General features: G+C 41.9%; 1 protein-coding gene across 2 annotated transcripts in view; it reads left to right on the top strand.

Annotated features, from left to right (window-relative positions):
• TPCN1 (two pore segment channel 1) overlaps nucleotides 1-14,497 on the top strand; it is a 141,450-nt gene extending 126,953 nt beyond the window's left edge. For both annotated transcript variants that reach the window (XM_069759860.1, XM_069759855.1), the window contains 7 exons: nucleotides 8,225-8,340; nucleotides 9,117-9,163; nucleotides 9,453-9,521; nucleotides 10,023-10,107; nucleotides 10,408-10,535; nucleotides 13,381-13,461; nucleotides 13,876-14,497. In XM_069759860.1, the coding sequence (XP_069615961.1) occupies nucleotides 8,225-8,340; nucleotides 9,117-9,163; nucleotides 9,453-9,521; nucleotides 10,023-10,107; nucleotides 10,408-10,535; nucleotides 13,381-13,461; nucleotides 13,876-13,974 (625 nt within the window). In that variant the 3' untranslated portion in view covers nucleotides 13,975-14,497. The remainder of the gene's footprint in view (nucleotides 1-8,224; nucleotides 8,341-9,116; nucleotides 9,164-9,452; nucleotides 9,522-10,022; nucleotides 10,108-10,407; nucleotides 10,536-13,380; nucleotides 13,462-13,875) is intronic.
• The last annotated feature ends 266 nt before the right edge of the window (nucleotides 14,498-14,763 follow it).

Below are 14,763 nucleotides of genomic sequence, written 5' to 3'. Positions count from 1 at the left end.
AGCTGGCCTGTCCAATGCGGCCAGGAGGGCCTTATGGCTTAAAGGGTGTCCGGGAGATTTGCCATCAAAACATAAGCTTTGCTCCATCCCATGTGACGGTCAACTCCTCTTTGGGAAGAAGTTAGAAGAGATATTGGAACAGGCAGGAGACAAAAAGAAAGCCTTTCCAACCTTCCCTAAAGATCCTAAAAAACCTTTTTTTCGGAGGAGATTTAACAGAGGCTGACCTCCGGGAGATAGGAGAAATTGGGATTTCAAAGATAAAAGGAGAACGGGCTATATGTTCAAAGGGCCCTCTACCTCAGCAAAAAAGTCCCCCCAATGACATTACATCAGAGGTTGGAGGAAGACTCTCCCTCTTCTATCCAGCCTGGATAAACATCGCCCCGAGCACCTGGGTTCTGAATATTATAAAAGACGGCCTAAAAATAAAATTTATCCGTCCACCCAGTCACAATTTTATAATGACTCCTCGGAGGAAAGTCCAGCAGGAACAGTTAGTTCTAGAAACAGAAGTCCTTGGTCTAATTCAAAAAAAATATTTTGCAAGAAGTCCCGGTTCAGGAAGTAGGAAGGGGGTTTTACTCCCCCCTCTTTCTGATACAAAAACCCGATGGCTCTTGGAGAACCATAATCAACCTAAGAAAACTCAACCACTCGATAGACAACCACTCCTTCAAGATGGAGTCCATCAATACAACTACAAAGCTTCTGTTCCCTCACTGCTTCATGGCAGTAATAGACTTGAAGGACGCATATTATCATGTTCCAATACATCGCGGATACTGGAGATACTTGAGAGTGGCACTCTACATACAAGACCAAGTGAAACATTACCAATATACAGCCCTTCCATTCGGCCTATCCACAGCTCCCAGGGTTTTTACCAAGGTGATGGCAGAGGTAATGTCATACCTCCGTTCCCGAAATGTCGTCATCGTCCCATACTTAGACGATTTTCTGGTGATAGGGAAGACAGAGGCCGATTGCTCCCATCAGATAACGGTTGTGATAGCAACTCTAATAGAGCTGGGTTGGATGATAAATGTTCCCAAATCGAAGTTGGTCCCAGTGAAGATACAGTCCTTCCTAGGTTTAATACTAGATTCAGAACGTCAACTCTGCCTCCTTCCGGAGAACAAAGTAGCCAAAATAATCAACTTGACCACTGCAGCAATACACCAACCCGAGATGACCCTGAGAAAAGCAATGTCCCTACTAGGCTCGTTAACATCTTGCATTCCGGCTGTAGGGTGGGCACAATTCCACCTGAGACAACTACAGTGGGAAGTTCTGTCAGCTCAAAGACTGTTAAAAGGGCGTTTGGAAGGAAATCTATGTCTTCATCAGGATGTAAGAGATTCCTTAGTTTGGTGGACCATAAAGGAACATCTCACTATGGGAGTCCAGTGGCAGAAACCGGTCGAAGACGTCATCACGACCGATGCAAGCGGGTCAGGTTGGGGAGCTCACTTGAGATCCCATTCAGTTCAAGGAACTTGGTCCTCCCAAGAAAGGAGCTCTGGCTCAAACGTGAAAGAACTATGGGCAGTAGAAAAATCCTTGAAACATTTTTTTTCCCCTACTCCAGGGGCGCCATGCTCGAATCATGACGGACAATCGAACAGTAGTGGCCTACATCAATCACCAGGGGGGGACGAGGTCTTGGAACCTTATGAAGGTGTCAAACTTACTATTCCATTGGGCAGAAAAACACCTATCTTCCCTAACAGCACTACACATAAGAGGTGTAGAAAACTCACGAGCAGATTTTCTGAGTCGCAGAATTCTGAGACAAGGGGAATGGTCCCTGAATCTCGGGGTATTCCAACAAATAATACAGACCTGGGGTACACCAGAGATAGACTTATTTGCTACCTCACACAACAAGAAAGTGAAAAAATTCTGCTCACTGAACCCAAAGGAACATCCTTTCGCGGTAGATGCTCTACTAATACCGTGGAAATTCTCTCTGGCTTACGCATTTCCCCCGATAGTGTTGATTCCAGCAGTAGTCCGGAAAATCAGGGAAGACCGAGCGAAAATAATACTCATAGCTCCATTCTGGCCAAGAAGACCTTGGTTCTCCCTTCTAAGGCAGATGTCGTTAACAGACCCATGGATTCTGCCAGATGTATCGGACCTGTTAACCCAGGGACCAGTGACCCACTCTCAGGTGAAGGGCTTCCATCTGGCAGCCTGGAATTTGAGAGGGCACTACTAAGTCGCCAAGGATTCTCTCCGGGCTTAATCTCCACCTTGTTAAAATGCAGAAAGCCTATAACATCCAGAATCTACGGTAGGACCTGGAAGAAATTTTTAAACTTCTTGGGTGAACCGTTAGGGGATGTAGCTCCAGTGGGTCCCATCCTAGAATTTCTACAAACAGGTTTGCAATTAGGATTAGCAACTAGCACCCTTAAGGTACAAGTTTCAGCCTTAGGGTCCCTATATAATTGCAACCTAGCATCTAATAGGTGGGTTTCACGATTTATAAAATCCTGTGGCAGGTCTAGACCGGTTATTATCCCCAAAATTCCCCCTTGGGATCTAAATCTAGTATTGGAGGCTTTAACCAAAAATCCTTTTGAGCCCTTGCAGGACATATCACCTAAATTACTCACCCTGAAAACAGTCCTACTAGTAGCCCTAACATCGGCCCGTAGGGTAGGTGATTTACAAGCTCTATCGATATGCCCTCCTTACACTCAGATTCTTGATGACAGGATAATCCTAAGACCAGATCCAGCGTATCTCCCCAAAGTAGTCCAAAAATTTCATAGGAGTCAGGAGATTACGTTACCTTCATTCTGTAGTAATCCTAAAAATCCGGGGGAACAAAGGTTCCATATGTTAGATGTGAGGAGATCCATGTTACAATACATGACCATGACTAGTCAGTGGAGGAAAGATCAAACCCTATTTGTAGCCTTTCAGGGTAATAAAAAGGGATGTGGGGTAGCTAAAAGTACCATTGCTAGATGGATCAGGGAGGCCATTAGTCTATCCTATTCTGCAAGTGGCACTCCGGTTCCTGACGGCATCAAGGCTCACTCCACCAGAGCTATGGCTACCTCCTGGGCAGAGAAGGCTGAGGTATCAATTGACCAAATTTGCAAGGCCGCTACCTGGTCCTCACCCTCGACTTTTTTCAAACACTACCGGCTAGACCTTTCCTCCTCTGCTGACCTAACCTTTGGTAGAAGGGTGCTTCAAGCGGTGGTCCCTCCCTAAGGTTTTTTCTTTCTACAAAAGTCTCTCAGGTGTGCCGTCATGGGGGAAGGGAAAACACCAAGGTTACTTACGGGTAGCCGGTTTTTCCGGAGCCCATGACGGCACCCGTATATTCCCCCCCTTTTATCACCTTTTCGGTGTGCACTATTGTTTTGGGTGCTTTTAGTTATTATAATGTGGTGTTGGATTGCCATGTGTACTAACCAGGGGGGCCTCTCATGCTCTGAAAACCAACTGAAGCGACCGAGAGGTACCGCCCTTTTATTTTCAGTAGGGGTTCCTGTCCTGGCTGGGCGGATCCTCTCTCCCAGGTGTGCCGTCATGGGCGCCGGAAAAACCGGCTACCCGTAAGTAACCTTGGTGTTTTATGCGCTAAAAGCTCTCATTTTTCATATTTCTAGTGCAGTAATGCAGTTCAAATTTCGTGTTTTCAATTTGCATGTTTTAGCGCTGCAGTGTGCTGCCTTATTTACTTAACTATATACGAGTTGGCGGCTCTAGGTTCAGCACCTGTTCACACTGAGTCTATGTTTGGATGTGCAGGTCAGGTTTTTGAAATGTATTCTCTAGCCTTCTGATCGTGCACTCCGCCTCCTAGCTTCGGGTGTTTTAATTACAGCAGGTCCAATACCCCTCCACAGAGAGAGAGAATTTTAGTCCCAGAAGAGGTTTCACATGCACCCATTCAGATGGAGACGTTTATTCTCAGCGAGGTAGGCAAGCGTAGGACCTGGTATAAGAGAGATGCCGTAAATAGGCTACCAGGTACCCATAAAATTGGCCATTTTTATGCGCTAAAAGCTCTCATTTTTCATATTTCTAGTGCAGTAATGCAGTTCAAATTTCGTGTTTTCAATCTGCATGTTTTAGCGCTGCAGTGTGCTGCCTTATTTACTTAACTATATACGAGTTGGCGGCTCTAGGTTCAGCACCTGTTCACACTGAGTCTATGTTTGGATGTGCAGGTCAGGTTTTTGAAATGTATTCTCTACCCTTCTGATCGTGCACTCCGCCTCCTAGCTTCGGGTGTTTTAATTACAGCAGGTCCAATACCCCTCCACAGAGAGAGAGCATTTTAGTCCCAGAAGAGGTTTCACATGCACCCATTCAGATGGAGACGTTTATTCTCAGCGAGGTAGGCAAGCGTGGGATCTGGTATAAGAGAGATGCCGTAAAGAGGCTACCAGGTACACATAAAATTGGCCATTTTTATGCGCTAAAAGCTCTCATTTTTCATATTTCTAGTGCAGTAATGCAGTTCAAATTTCGTGTTTTCAATTTGCATGTTTTAGCGCTGCAGTGTGCTGCCTTATTTACTTAACTATATACGAGTTGGCGGCTCTAGGTTCAGCACCTGTTCACACTGAGTCTATGTTTGGATGTGCAGGTCAGGTTTTTGAAATGTATTCTCTAGCCTTCTGATTGTGCACTCCGCCTCCTAGCTTCGGGTGTTTTAATTACAGCAGGTCCAATACCCCTCCACAGAGAGAGAGAATTTTAGTCCCAGAAGAGGTTTCACATGCACCCATTCAGATGGAGACGTTTATTCTCAGCGAGGTAGGCAAGCGTGGGACCTGGTATAAGAGAGATGCCGTAAAGAGGCTACCAGGTACACATAAAATTGGCCATTTTTATGCGCTAAAAGCTCTCATTTTTCATATTTCTAGTGCAGTAATGCAGTTCAAATTTCGTGTTTTCAATTTGCATGTTTTAGCGCTGCAGTGTGCTGCCTTATTTACTTAACTATATACGAGTTGGCGGCTCTAGGTTCAGCACCTTTCACACTGAGTATGTTTGGATGTGCAGGTCAGGTTTTTGAAATGCAATTTCTCCTGTTACACTTGTGAAAATAAAAAATTGCTTGGTAAAACATAATTTTTGTGGAAAGAAAAATGATTTTTTATTTTCCACTGCTCTGCGTTGTAAACTTCTGTGAAGCACTTGGGGGTTCAAAGTGCTCACCACATAACTAGATAAGTTCCCTGGGGGGGTCTAGTTTCCAAAATGTGGTCACTTGTGGGGGGTTTCTACTGTTTAGGCACATGAGGGGTTCTGCAAAGGCAACATGACGCCCGCAGACCATTACATCAAGTCTGCATTTCAAAAGTCACTACTTCCCTTCCGAGCCCCAACGTGTGACCAAACAGTGGTTTACCCCCACATATTGGGTATCAGTGTACTCAGGACAAACTTGGCAACAACTTTTCCGGTCCAATTTCTCCTGTTACTCTTGTGAAAATAAAAAATTGTGGGCTAAAAAATAATTTTTGAGGAAGGAAAAATGATTTTTTATTTTCACGGCTTTGCGTTATAAACTTCTGTGAAGCACTTGAGGGTTTAAAGTGGTCACCACACATCTAGATTAGTTCCTTGGGAGGTCTAGTTTCCAAAATGGGGTCACATGTGGGGAAGCTCCAATGTTTAGGCACACAGGGGCTCTCCAAACGCGACATGGTGTCAGCTAACGATTGGAGCTAATTTTTCATTCAAAAAGTCAAATGGCGCTCCTTCCCTTCTGAGCCCTACCGTGTGCCCAAACAGTGGTTTACCCCCACATGTGAGGTATCAGTGTACTCAGGAGAAATTGCCCAATACATTTTAGGATCCATTTTATCCTGTTTCCCATGTGGAAATGAACAAATTGAGGCTAATAGAAATGTTTTGTGAAAAAAAAAAGGACTTTTTCATTTTTACGGATCAATTTGTGAAGCACCTGGGCGTTCAACGTGCTCACTATGCATCTAGATAAGCTCCTTGGGGGGGTCTAGTTTTCAAAATGGGGTCACTTGTGGGGGAGCTCCAATGTTTAGGCACACAGGGGCTCTCCAAACGCGACTTGGTGTCCGCTAAAGATTGGAGCCAATTTTTCATTGAAAAAGTCAAATGGTGCTCCTTCCCTTCCGAGCCCTGTCGTGCGCCCAAATAGTGGTTCCCCCCCACATATGGGGTATCGGTGTACTCAGGACAAATTGTACAATAACTTTTGGTGTCCAGTTTCTCTTTTTACCCTTGGGAAAATAAAAAAAATTGTTGCTAAAACATCATTTTTGTGACTAAAAAGTTAAATGTTCATTTTTTCCTTCCATGTTGCTTCTGCTGCTGTGAAGCACCTGAAGGGTTAATAAACTTCTTGAATGTGGTTTTGAGTACCTTGAGAGGTGCAGTTTTTAGAATGGTGTCACTTTTGGGTATTTTCAACCATATAGACCCCTCAAACTGACTTCAAATGTGAGGTGGTCCCTAAAAAAATGGTTTTGTAAATTTTGCTGTAAAAATGAGAAATCGCTGGTCAAATTTTAACCCTTATAACGTCCTAGCAAAAAAAAATTTTGGTTCCAAAATTGTGCTGATGTAAAGTAGACATGTGGGTAATGTTATTTATTAACTATTTTGTGTCACATAACTCTCGTTTAACAGAATAAAAATTCAAAATTTGAAAATTGCAAAATTTTCCAAATTTTTGCCAAATTTCCATTTTTTTCACAAATAAACGCAAAAATTATCGACCTAAATTTACCACTTACATGAAGCCCAATATGTCACGAAAAAAACAGTCTCAGAACCGCCAGGATTCCTTGAAGCGTTACTGAGTTATCTCATAAAGGGACACTGGTCAGAATTACAAAAAACGGCCAGGTCTTTAAGGTCAAAATAGGCTGGGTCATGAAGGGGTTAAGCTATTGTGGGGTGTGATATTTTTCCTTATTGTTGCTGCCTGCTTATTATTGGTCAACATTATACAGAGGAAGAAGTACACTTCCCCTGTGAAATCGCTCATAATACCCACCTGGACTTAACAAAAATTAACTTTTTAGATGCCAAATATTTCAATTGCTAATTTCTCAGCAACAGAGAGGAATAATTAAAAAACAAACCCATTTTATTCAGCTCTGTAGCCACTATTACTTTGTGTGTCCAGTGCAACATGAAAAACTTAATTAAAGGTCCTCTTTAAGGATGTCACCAAGCTCACGTAGGGAGAATTATAAGCCATGCAGTGTTTACAAGGATATAAAATATGCAAATAACCTTTTCACAGAGGAAGAGAACAGACTCTAGGTCTACTTATCAAACATAATAATCCCAGAAAACAATATCAACCTGTCACATTTTCCATTGACTTATTATAGCCATATTAGGGCTTGTTTTTTTGTAGAGCAGGTTTACATTTTTTAATGCTGCCTTTAAAAACGCCTTCAAATATATTTACATCTTGTTAAAATTATAATTTGGCGAGGGGAAATGAAGAAAAAAAAAAACAGCAATTCTTAAATAATTTTTGGGAATTATATAACATGTCACTCTCCGCACGGAGAAGCGATACTTCTTGGATCCCGGTCAGACGCCTTTCACTCAGCCAAGTCAGATCGCACACTTTGCACTGACGAGGGGCAGTACCCCGAAACACAGTGTCTGCAAATTGAGATTCAGGTTTGGCTTTTATCCTAAGTCATGTGACAAGGCTCCTTAAAGGGTCGACATTGACTTTTAGGATTGCTCCTTACAATATGTGGCACTAGAGTTCTAGTCATCTTCCTTTCTGAAGAGACAATTTGGGAATTATATATTAATGTTTGTTTTTAAACTTTCATTATGTGGTAAAAGGACATACATAAAAATAACCTTTTTTTGAAAGCAAACAAATTTGGAGTAGTAGTAATGTTGCAGATCGTCAAGACCAAGCCCTGTTTAGTATGCCAACCCTACAGCAGTGTGATTGCGGGGATCAGGGATGTGTGAGGGCAATGCGTTTCAACTGCTTAGGTGCCGTGGTTACTATTGACCATGGCATCTAAGCAGTTAAATGGCTAAGAGTGGAGTTATATCTGGAAAGGGACCTTGGTTTGCCTCTGTAGATAACATAACAGTGTGGACAGTTTATGAATGCTTTTATTTGTCAGTTATATGAAAAATGTATTCATATCCCATAGGAATTAAACTGGCAGATAATGTAATAATAATATAATAATTATAATATTTATTTTTTTAGTAATAGTACGGTTGCAGAGTCTTATCGTCTGCTGAACCACACCGAGGGCAACCAAACTCAGATAGAAGAAGGTTACTACTACCTGAACAACTTTGACAATATCCTCATCAGCTTTGGTAATAGAAAGTGGAATGAAAACTAATTTTTATATATTTGTTTATTAAAGTATACTTATAATAATAATAACAATAAAATAATGCTTTTATTTATATGGCGCCAACATATTCCGCAGTGATTTTACAATAAAACAGGGAAATGTACAGACAATAAAGACATCACAAAGTAACACATAGTTCAACAGTTATAGGGCGAGTGAGGGTCCTGCTTGCAAGCTTACAATCTGTAACGAAATAGGGGACAGAATAAGTAAAATATGCTTGTCATCCAGCCATCATTATAGTAAATGGGGCATTTCAAATTCGCTACCATAGCCAATCATTGGCCAGTATCTGTCTAAGTGCAGTTACCAAGTGCTATGGGTGTGGGGAGGGTGTGGACACAGACAAATAGGAGGGACCAGGTTCTGAGGAAAATTTAGAAAGAGGGAACGGGATAATTAGGTTAGTGAGTTGAGTTCATTGGCCTGTCTAAAGATATGTGTTTATTTAAAGCACGTTTAAAAAGTGGGGGCTAAGTATTAGTTAGATCGTCAGCGGTAGTTCATTCCAGAGAATGGGCGCAGCACGGGAGAAGTTTGGAGACAGACCACCTTCATTTAGGGATTGGAAGTACAAGGACATCTTGTTATCACTAGGGAAAGGTGCCAGCACCAGCACAAATGTATTGTGCTAGAATTTCAATACAGTTTCCTAGTTAGTGGAAACCAGATGTTTCCTTAATATTTTTTTTGCTGCTCAGTCCTTCATTTAATACTTTTTTTTTTTGTTTGCAGTAACTTTATTTGAGTTGACCGTAGTGAATAATTGGTACATCATCATGGTGAGTGTTCCATCCAGATTATCTTCACTGTGCATTGAGAATGTAAAGCAATGCACGTGTTCTCTAGTCCAGGGGTCCCCAACTCCAGTCCTCAAGGCCCACCAACATGTTTTCAGGATTTCCTTAGTCTTGCCCAGGTAATAATTGCATCACCTGTGCAATGCAAAGGAAATCCTGAAAACATGACCTGTTGGTGGGCCTTGAGGACTTGAGTTGGGGACCCCTGCTCTAGTCTTCTTTAATCGAACTGACACATCTGCTAAGTTCTAATACATGTATTTTTTTATAGGAAGGAGTCACGTCTCAAACATCGCACTGGGCACGACTTTATTTCATGGTGTTTTACATAGTTACCATGGTGAGTAAAACATATCAGATGATTCATACTTCTGTCATCCGTCCTGTTTATTATTATAACAGTTGTCCACCTTTGGGGACTTTTTTTCTTATATGTATGGGGTTTTTTTGGCTAAAAATCTTTTTTTGTAATTGGGTTTCATTAAAAATGTTGCACCATTTGTCTTCCATAGCCTTCGCATTACACTGTCTATTGGTAACTGGGTTGCTGATTGCAAAATGGGTTAACTGAAAATCCATGAATGAGCTCGTACTGAGTGTCCTGAGAGATTCTAACTCCTTTATCTGTCTTTCTCTGAGCTCCTCCCTGCCGCTTTATGATCACTGCCCACGTCAAAGATAAAGAGGCTATAAAAGTCCGACAGTGCAACATTTTTAATGAACCTAAATTACAAAAATAATTTTCAGTTCAAAATAGAAAGATTTTAAGTAATAATAATAAAAAAAATGTTCTTAGAGGTGGACAACCCCTTTAACGCCTCCATCCTTCATACGTTCCTAGGTTGTCATAACCATTATTGTCGCCTGCATTTTGGATGCTTTTGTTTTCCGAATGAATTACTGCAGGAAGAACAAAGATGTGGAAGGTAAGTGAAAGTTAGGAAAACACGTTCTAGGTTGTTAGTTTTTGCGCCATTTTGGTAACGCAGGTAGACTACAGCTACATTTTGCAGGGTAGATCTACATCTTGACAACCTTTGTTCACCACAATCTCAAGGCACTTTTCTTCTGCTCTAGGCAAACTTCACTACAGGTTAGCCTACAGATTATAAAAGGAGATTGATAACATTGACCGTTTTGAACAAAGACACATGACTCAGCTGTGTGATATTCATGAACTGCACTATTTGGTTTTATTGGGACTTTACCCTTATTCATTAATATAGATGAAAAAGGGATCATTTTGGAGATGGAGGTGGGCAGAGAAGAGCTGACAACAATTCTCAGGCATTCGCAAAACGGCGAGGAGAAAAACCAAGTCCGAAAATTGCTGGCTCATTTACAGTCTAACCAGGTTGGCCATGTGGCTTCATTCTTTAGTCTTCTATTTTATAATACACAACAATGAGGATTATGTAAAGGGCTATCCATTATAAAAATCCCAATATACTCTAAAAAGGATGTGATGGGGGTCTACCACCTTCTACAATACTTTGCATAGATGTCTCCTGCTCTGATGGACCCAGTACTTCAATGTATTTCATGCTCCTTTGAATGGCTGGCATGTGACATAACATTATCCCTGTAAAACTTAAGGTACCTTCACACATAACGATTTCGTTAACGATATCGTTGCTTTTTGTGACGTAGCAACGATATCGTTAAGGAAATCGTTATGTGTGACAGCAACCAACGATCAGGCCCCTGCTGGGAGATCGTTGGTCGCTGAACAAAGTCCAGAACTTTATTTCATCGCTGGATCTCCCGTGGACATCGCTGGATCGGCGTGTGTGACACCGATCCAGCGATGTCTTCACTGGTAACCAGGGTAAACATCGGGTAACTAAGCGCAGGGCCGCGCTTAGTAACCCGATGTTTACCCTGGTTACCAGCGTAAAAGTAAAAAAAAACAAACAGTACATACTTACCTACCGCTGTCTGTCCCCGGCGCTGTGCTCTGCACTCCTCCTGCACTGGCTGTGAGCGTCGGTCAGCCGGAAAGCAGAGCGGTGACATCACCGCTCTGCTTTCCGGCCGCTGTGCTCACAGCCAGTACAAGAGGAGTGCAGAGAAGCTGAGCGCCGGGGACAGCCAGCGGTAGGTAAGTATGTAGTGTTTGTTTTTTTTACTTTTACGCTGGTAACCAGGGTAAACATCGGGTTACTAAGCACGGCCCTGCGCTTAGTAACCCGATGTTTACCCTGGTTACCCGGGGACCTCGGGATCGTTGGTCGCTGGAGAGCTGTCTGTGTGACAGCTCTCCAGCGACCAAACAGCGACGCTGCAGCGATCCGGATCGTTGTCGGTATCGCTGCAGCGTCGCTTAATGTGAAGGAGGGGCCTTTATACTGAAGCTAGTGTCTATAGTGTTCCCCTCGACTAGTCCCCATCATGGCTTCATTGGATTACAGCACCCAAGGCTGGACTAGTCCTGGAAAATATTCTCCCATTGGAATTGTCCTGGTTAAAATATAAATTATAGCGAGCGAGCTTTGTAACTAGTAAATTACAATACAGGAATATGCTCTGAAGGATGATGGTGACAGTTTTAGGTCTTGGTGACCTAACAGCTAAAACAATTATGTGAGCTTAACAACTATCATATTTAACACCCGACTCCCGCATACGCCATGAGTGCTCTGATGTCATCTGTCAGGGAGAATCAGGAGACCCCATGAACACCAGATGTTGTCCAGTCCCATCAAAATGAGTGTGTTTGGCCTCTTTATGTTGGCCTCTATATACACATTACAATAACACAAGGCACGGATATTGATACTCCCTCTTCACATCCATCCTAACCTTGTGGGCACACTGGAATGTATATTAGCCCAAACATTTGGTTGCTATTAAATATAGTAGTCACAGGGCAGTAGTGCGCTGCATGGCGGCTCTGTGAATTGCTAGTTTTGCATAGGCTTCACCTGCACAAGAGTCTGCGCAATTCTTGAAAGCTTGGCACACTACTGTCCCTGCTGCCACGTGTAAAAGCATCCTTCAGGGTCATAAAATTAACAAACTCTGTTTTGCTGAATCGCTTGTATTTTCCAGAAATGGTACACATTCTGCCTAGGGTATGTAAACTTATGAGCATAACGAGATAGATAGCTGCCATCTCCGATGGAGGCCTATGTCATGTTTGCTGCTGGCACCTAACCTTTTGGGTTGTTTTCTGATAATGTCCGTAGAAGATCATTTCATAATGATTCCTGGACAAGGTCTTAGATCCAAGGAGTAAAGTTTCTTCTTGTAGAGAGTGACATGTTAAGCATGCCAAGATGAGAAGATGCCGCAATGCTCAAATTGTCTCTTCAGAGAGGAAGAGGACTAGAACTATAGTGCCACCTATAGGAAGTAGCAATCCTACAAGTCAATTGCTACTTCCCATAGGTGGCATTAGATTTCTAGTCCTTTTCCTCTTTGAAGAGACAATTTGCATATTTCCCAGAGGAGCATTGCAGCTCAAAAGTCTCCTCATCTCGACATGCTTTACATGTCACTGTCCGCAAAGAGAAACTTTACCCCTTGGATCCCGATCAGACGCCTCTCACACAGTCAAACCAGATCTCATACTTTGCACTGATGAGGGGCAGTACCCCGAAACACAGTGTCTAGTTTTAGTTCTAGCCCTCTTCCTCTCTGAAGAAACAATTTGAACAAGGTCTTAAAATTTGTGATATTTTTCGGGTTCCTATATTCAGCAGACACCTTCCATTATTTTTTCACATTGTGAATTATCTGCCGCTCTTAGGCCATGTTCACACGTTGCATTTTTGCTTGCTTTTATATGTAAATTTTAAGCTACGTTTTACAATACCAGCAAAGTCTGAGATTTCAGAAATGTCATGCACACACATCATGCACACACATTGTTTTTTTCCCTGACTAATTTTGAAAACTGCAGCACGCCACTTCTTTCAGCTTTTTTTCACCCATAGGAAACAATGGGTAAGTTCAAAAACGCAGCAAAAATACAGTTAAATCATGATTTTTTGGGGGTGGGGGGCACTAAACTTTATCAACATGCGCAAGAGACAGCAATAAACGCAGCAAAAAACGCAGCAAAACCTGCTTTTTGTAAGCAGCTTAAAATTTTCATTTAAAAAAAAATTAAAACACAACGTGTGAACTTGGCCTAATTTCCTCTTTTTGCATCCAATCCTTTCAACGTCCTTCTCTCTAAATCTCTTGGGTTTTAGACTTCTTCTGTGCAGTTTGTGGGCAAAAGATCCCAAAAAAAGAGTGACCTTAGCATGAAGATGTATGAGGAAGAAATCCAGGTGAGACCGGAGTCGCCTCTGATTGCTTCATTTTGACGTTTCTTTGTATGCTGGATCCTTGTAATGGTCGGTCTGCTGAGCTCTAATCATACATGATTATATACGCAATAAAGAAGAATTAACATCACCTAGTGGCTCCACATGTAGGAGTAAGCCGCACTGATATTATTTCTATCAGATCAACTTTCTGACAGTTTCCGTTGTAACCCATTTTCTGAAGATGACATTCTTATTTTGGGATTATGAAGCCAGTATTGAATACACCTCTCCAGATTTGTATCTACTGAATACTTGCACAAAGTGTATACACGTTCTATCATTTACTTACAGTTCCACGCCATTTGTTAAATTGTACTTGTTTTTTTTTTATAAAAAACCTGTTCTGCCTTTTTTGTATTTCTTCTGATAATATAGGAATGGTACAAGGAGCACAGACAGGAACAAGGGAAGAAGATGGTGGAGCTCCAGCCTGCCCATGGGGTCCAGCGTCCTCGATCCAGTACTGTTAACTAAACGTGGCCACCACTTACTTCTTCTATGACTATGCAATCGTGTCAGTATTAATATATAAAGTTTCCTCTGCGAGCTAGTAACCAGGATCAGTCCGTACCTACGGTAGAAGCCTTCTCCAGACTCACATGAAGTACTGTTAACATGTCCACGAACTATATTAGTGGGACATGGTAACACTTTAATTTATATAAGACGTTTTTAATTAGGTTTATGCTTCATTTCTTGCTTCTTTTTTTTTTTTTACTGTGAAGCTCAGATTGCAGCCCATTATCTATTTTATTGGGTGGGTTTCTTATTGCTTCTATAACAGTAGATAGTGAATCGGACACTTTCTGCAGGTGTTCTCCAGCCATTATGAAGGGCATTACCCCATTAGAGACCATGAGACCTCCTTTTCAGTGTTCCTGTGCTGGCCACCTTTCCAACCCTCCTCATTCATTATCTCTCTCTCTAGCAGTGAAGATGCGCAGCTATATTCAGATACCTATATTTGTAAGATATTAATAAATCTCTTTTTTAATAATGTTTAGTGTGATTTGTTACTATAGGACATTGTATTTGCACTCGCACGTAGAGTAGGGTTCACATGAGAGTAAAAAAAAACCCTACAATATATTGAATGCTATACTGTGGCTCCTTAAGGAATTCATTTTTTTTTGCACACCTATAGACTTGAATGGGCGACTCTCATTCAATGCACTGAAGAAAGGTCTGCATACTGCGACTTTATTTTTTATTATTTTCATGCATAAATTCGGTCTGTGAAATCACTCATCTGCACTACCCCTC

The sequence above is a fragment of the Ranitomeya imitator genome, chromosome 1, assembly GCF_032444005.1.
Source record: "Ranitomeya imitator isolate aRanImi1 chromosome 1, aRanImi1.pri, whole genome shotgun sequence".
NCBI classification, from domain to species: Eukaryota; Metazoa; Chordata; class Amphibia; order Anura; family Dendrobatidae; genus Ranitomeya; species Ranitomeya imitator.
The sequence above is the reverse complement of the archived record's forward strand: the minus strand, read 5'-3'. Positions and strand labels throughout refer to the sequence as shown.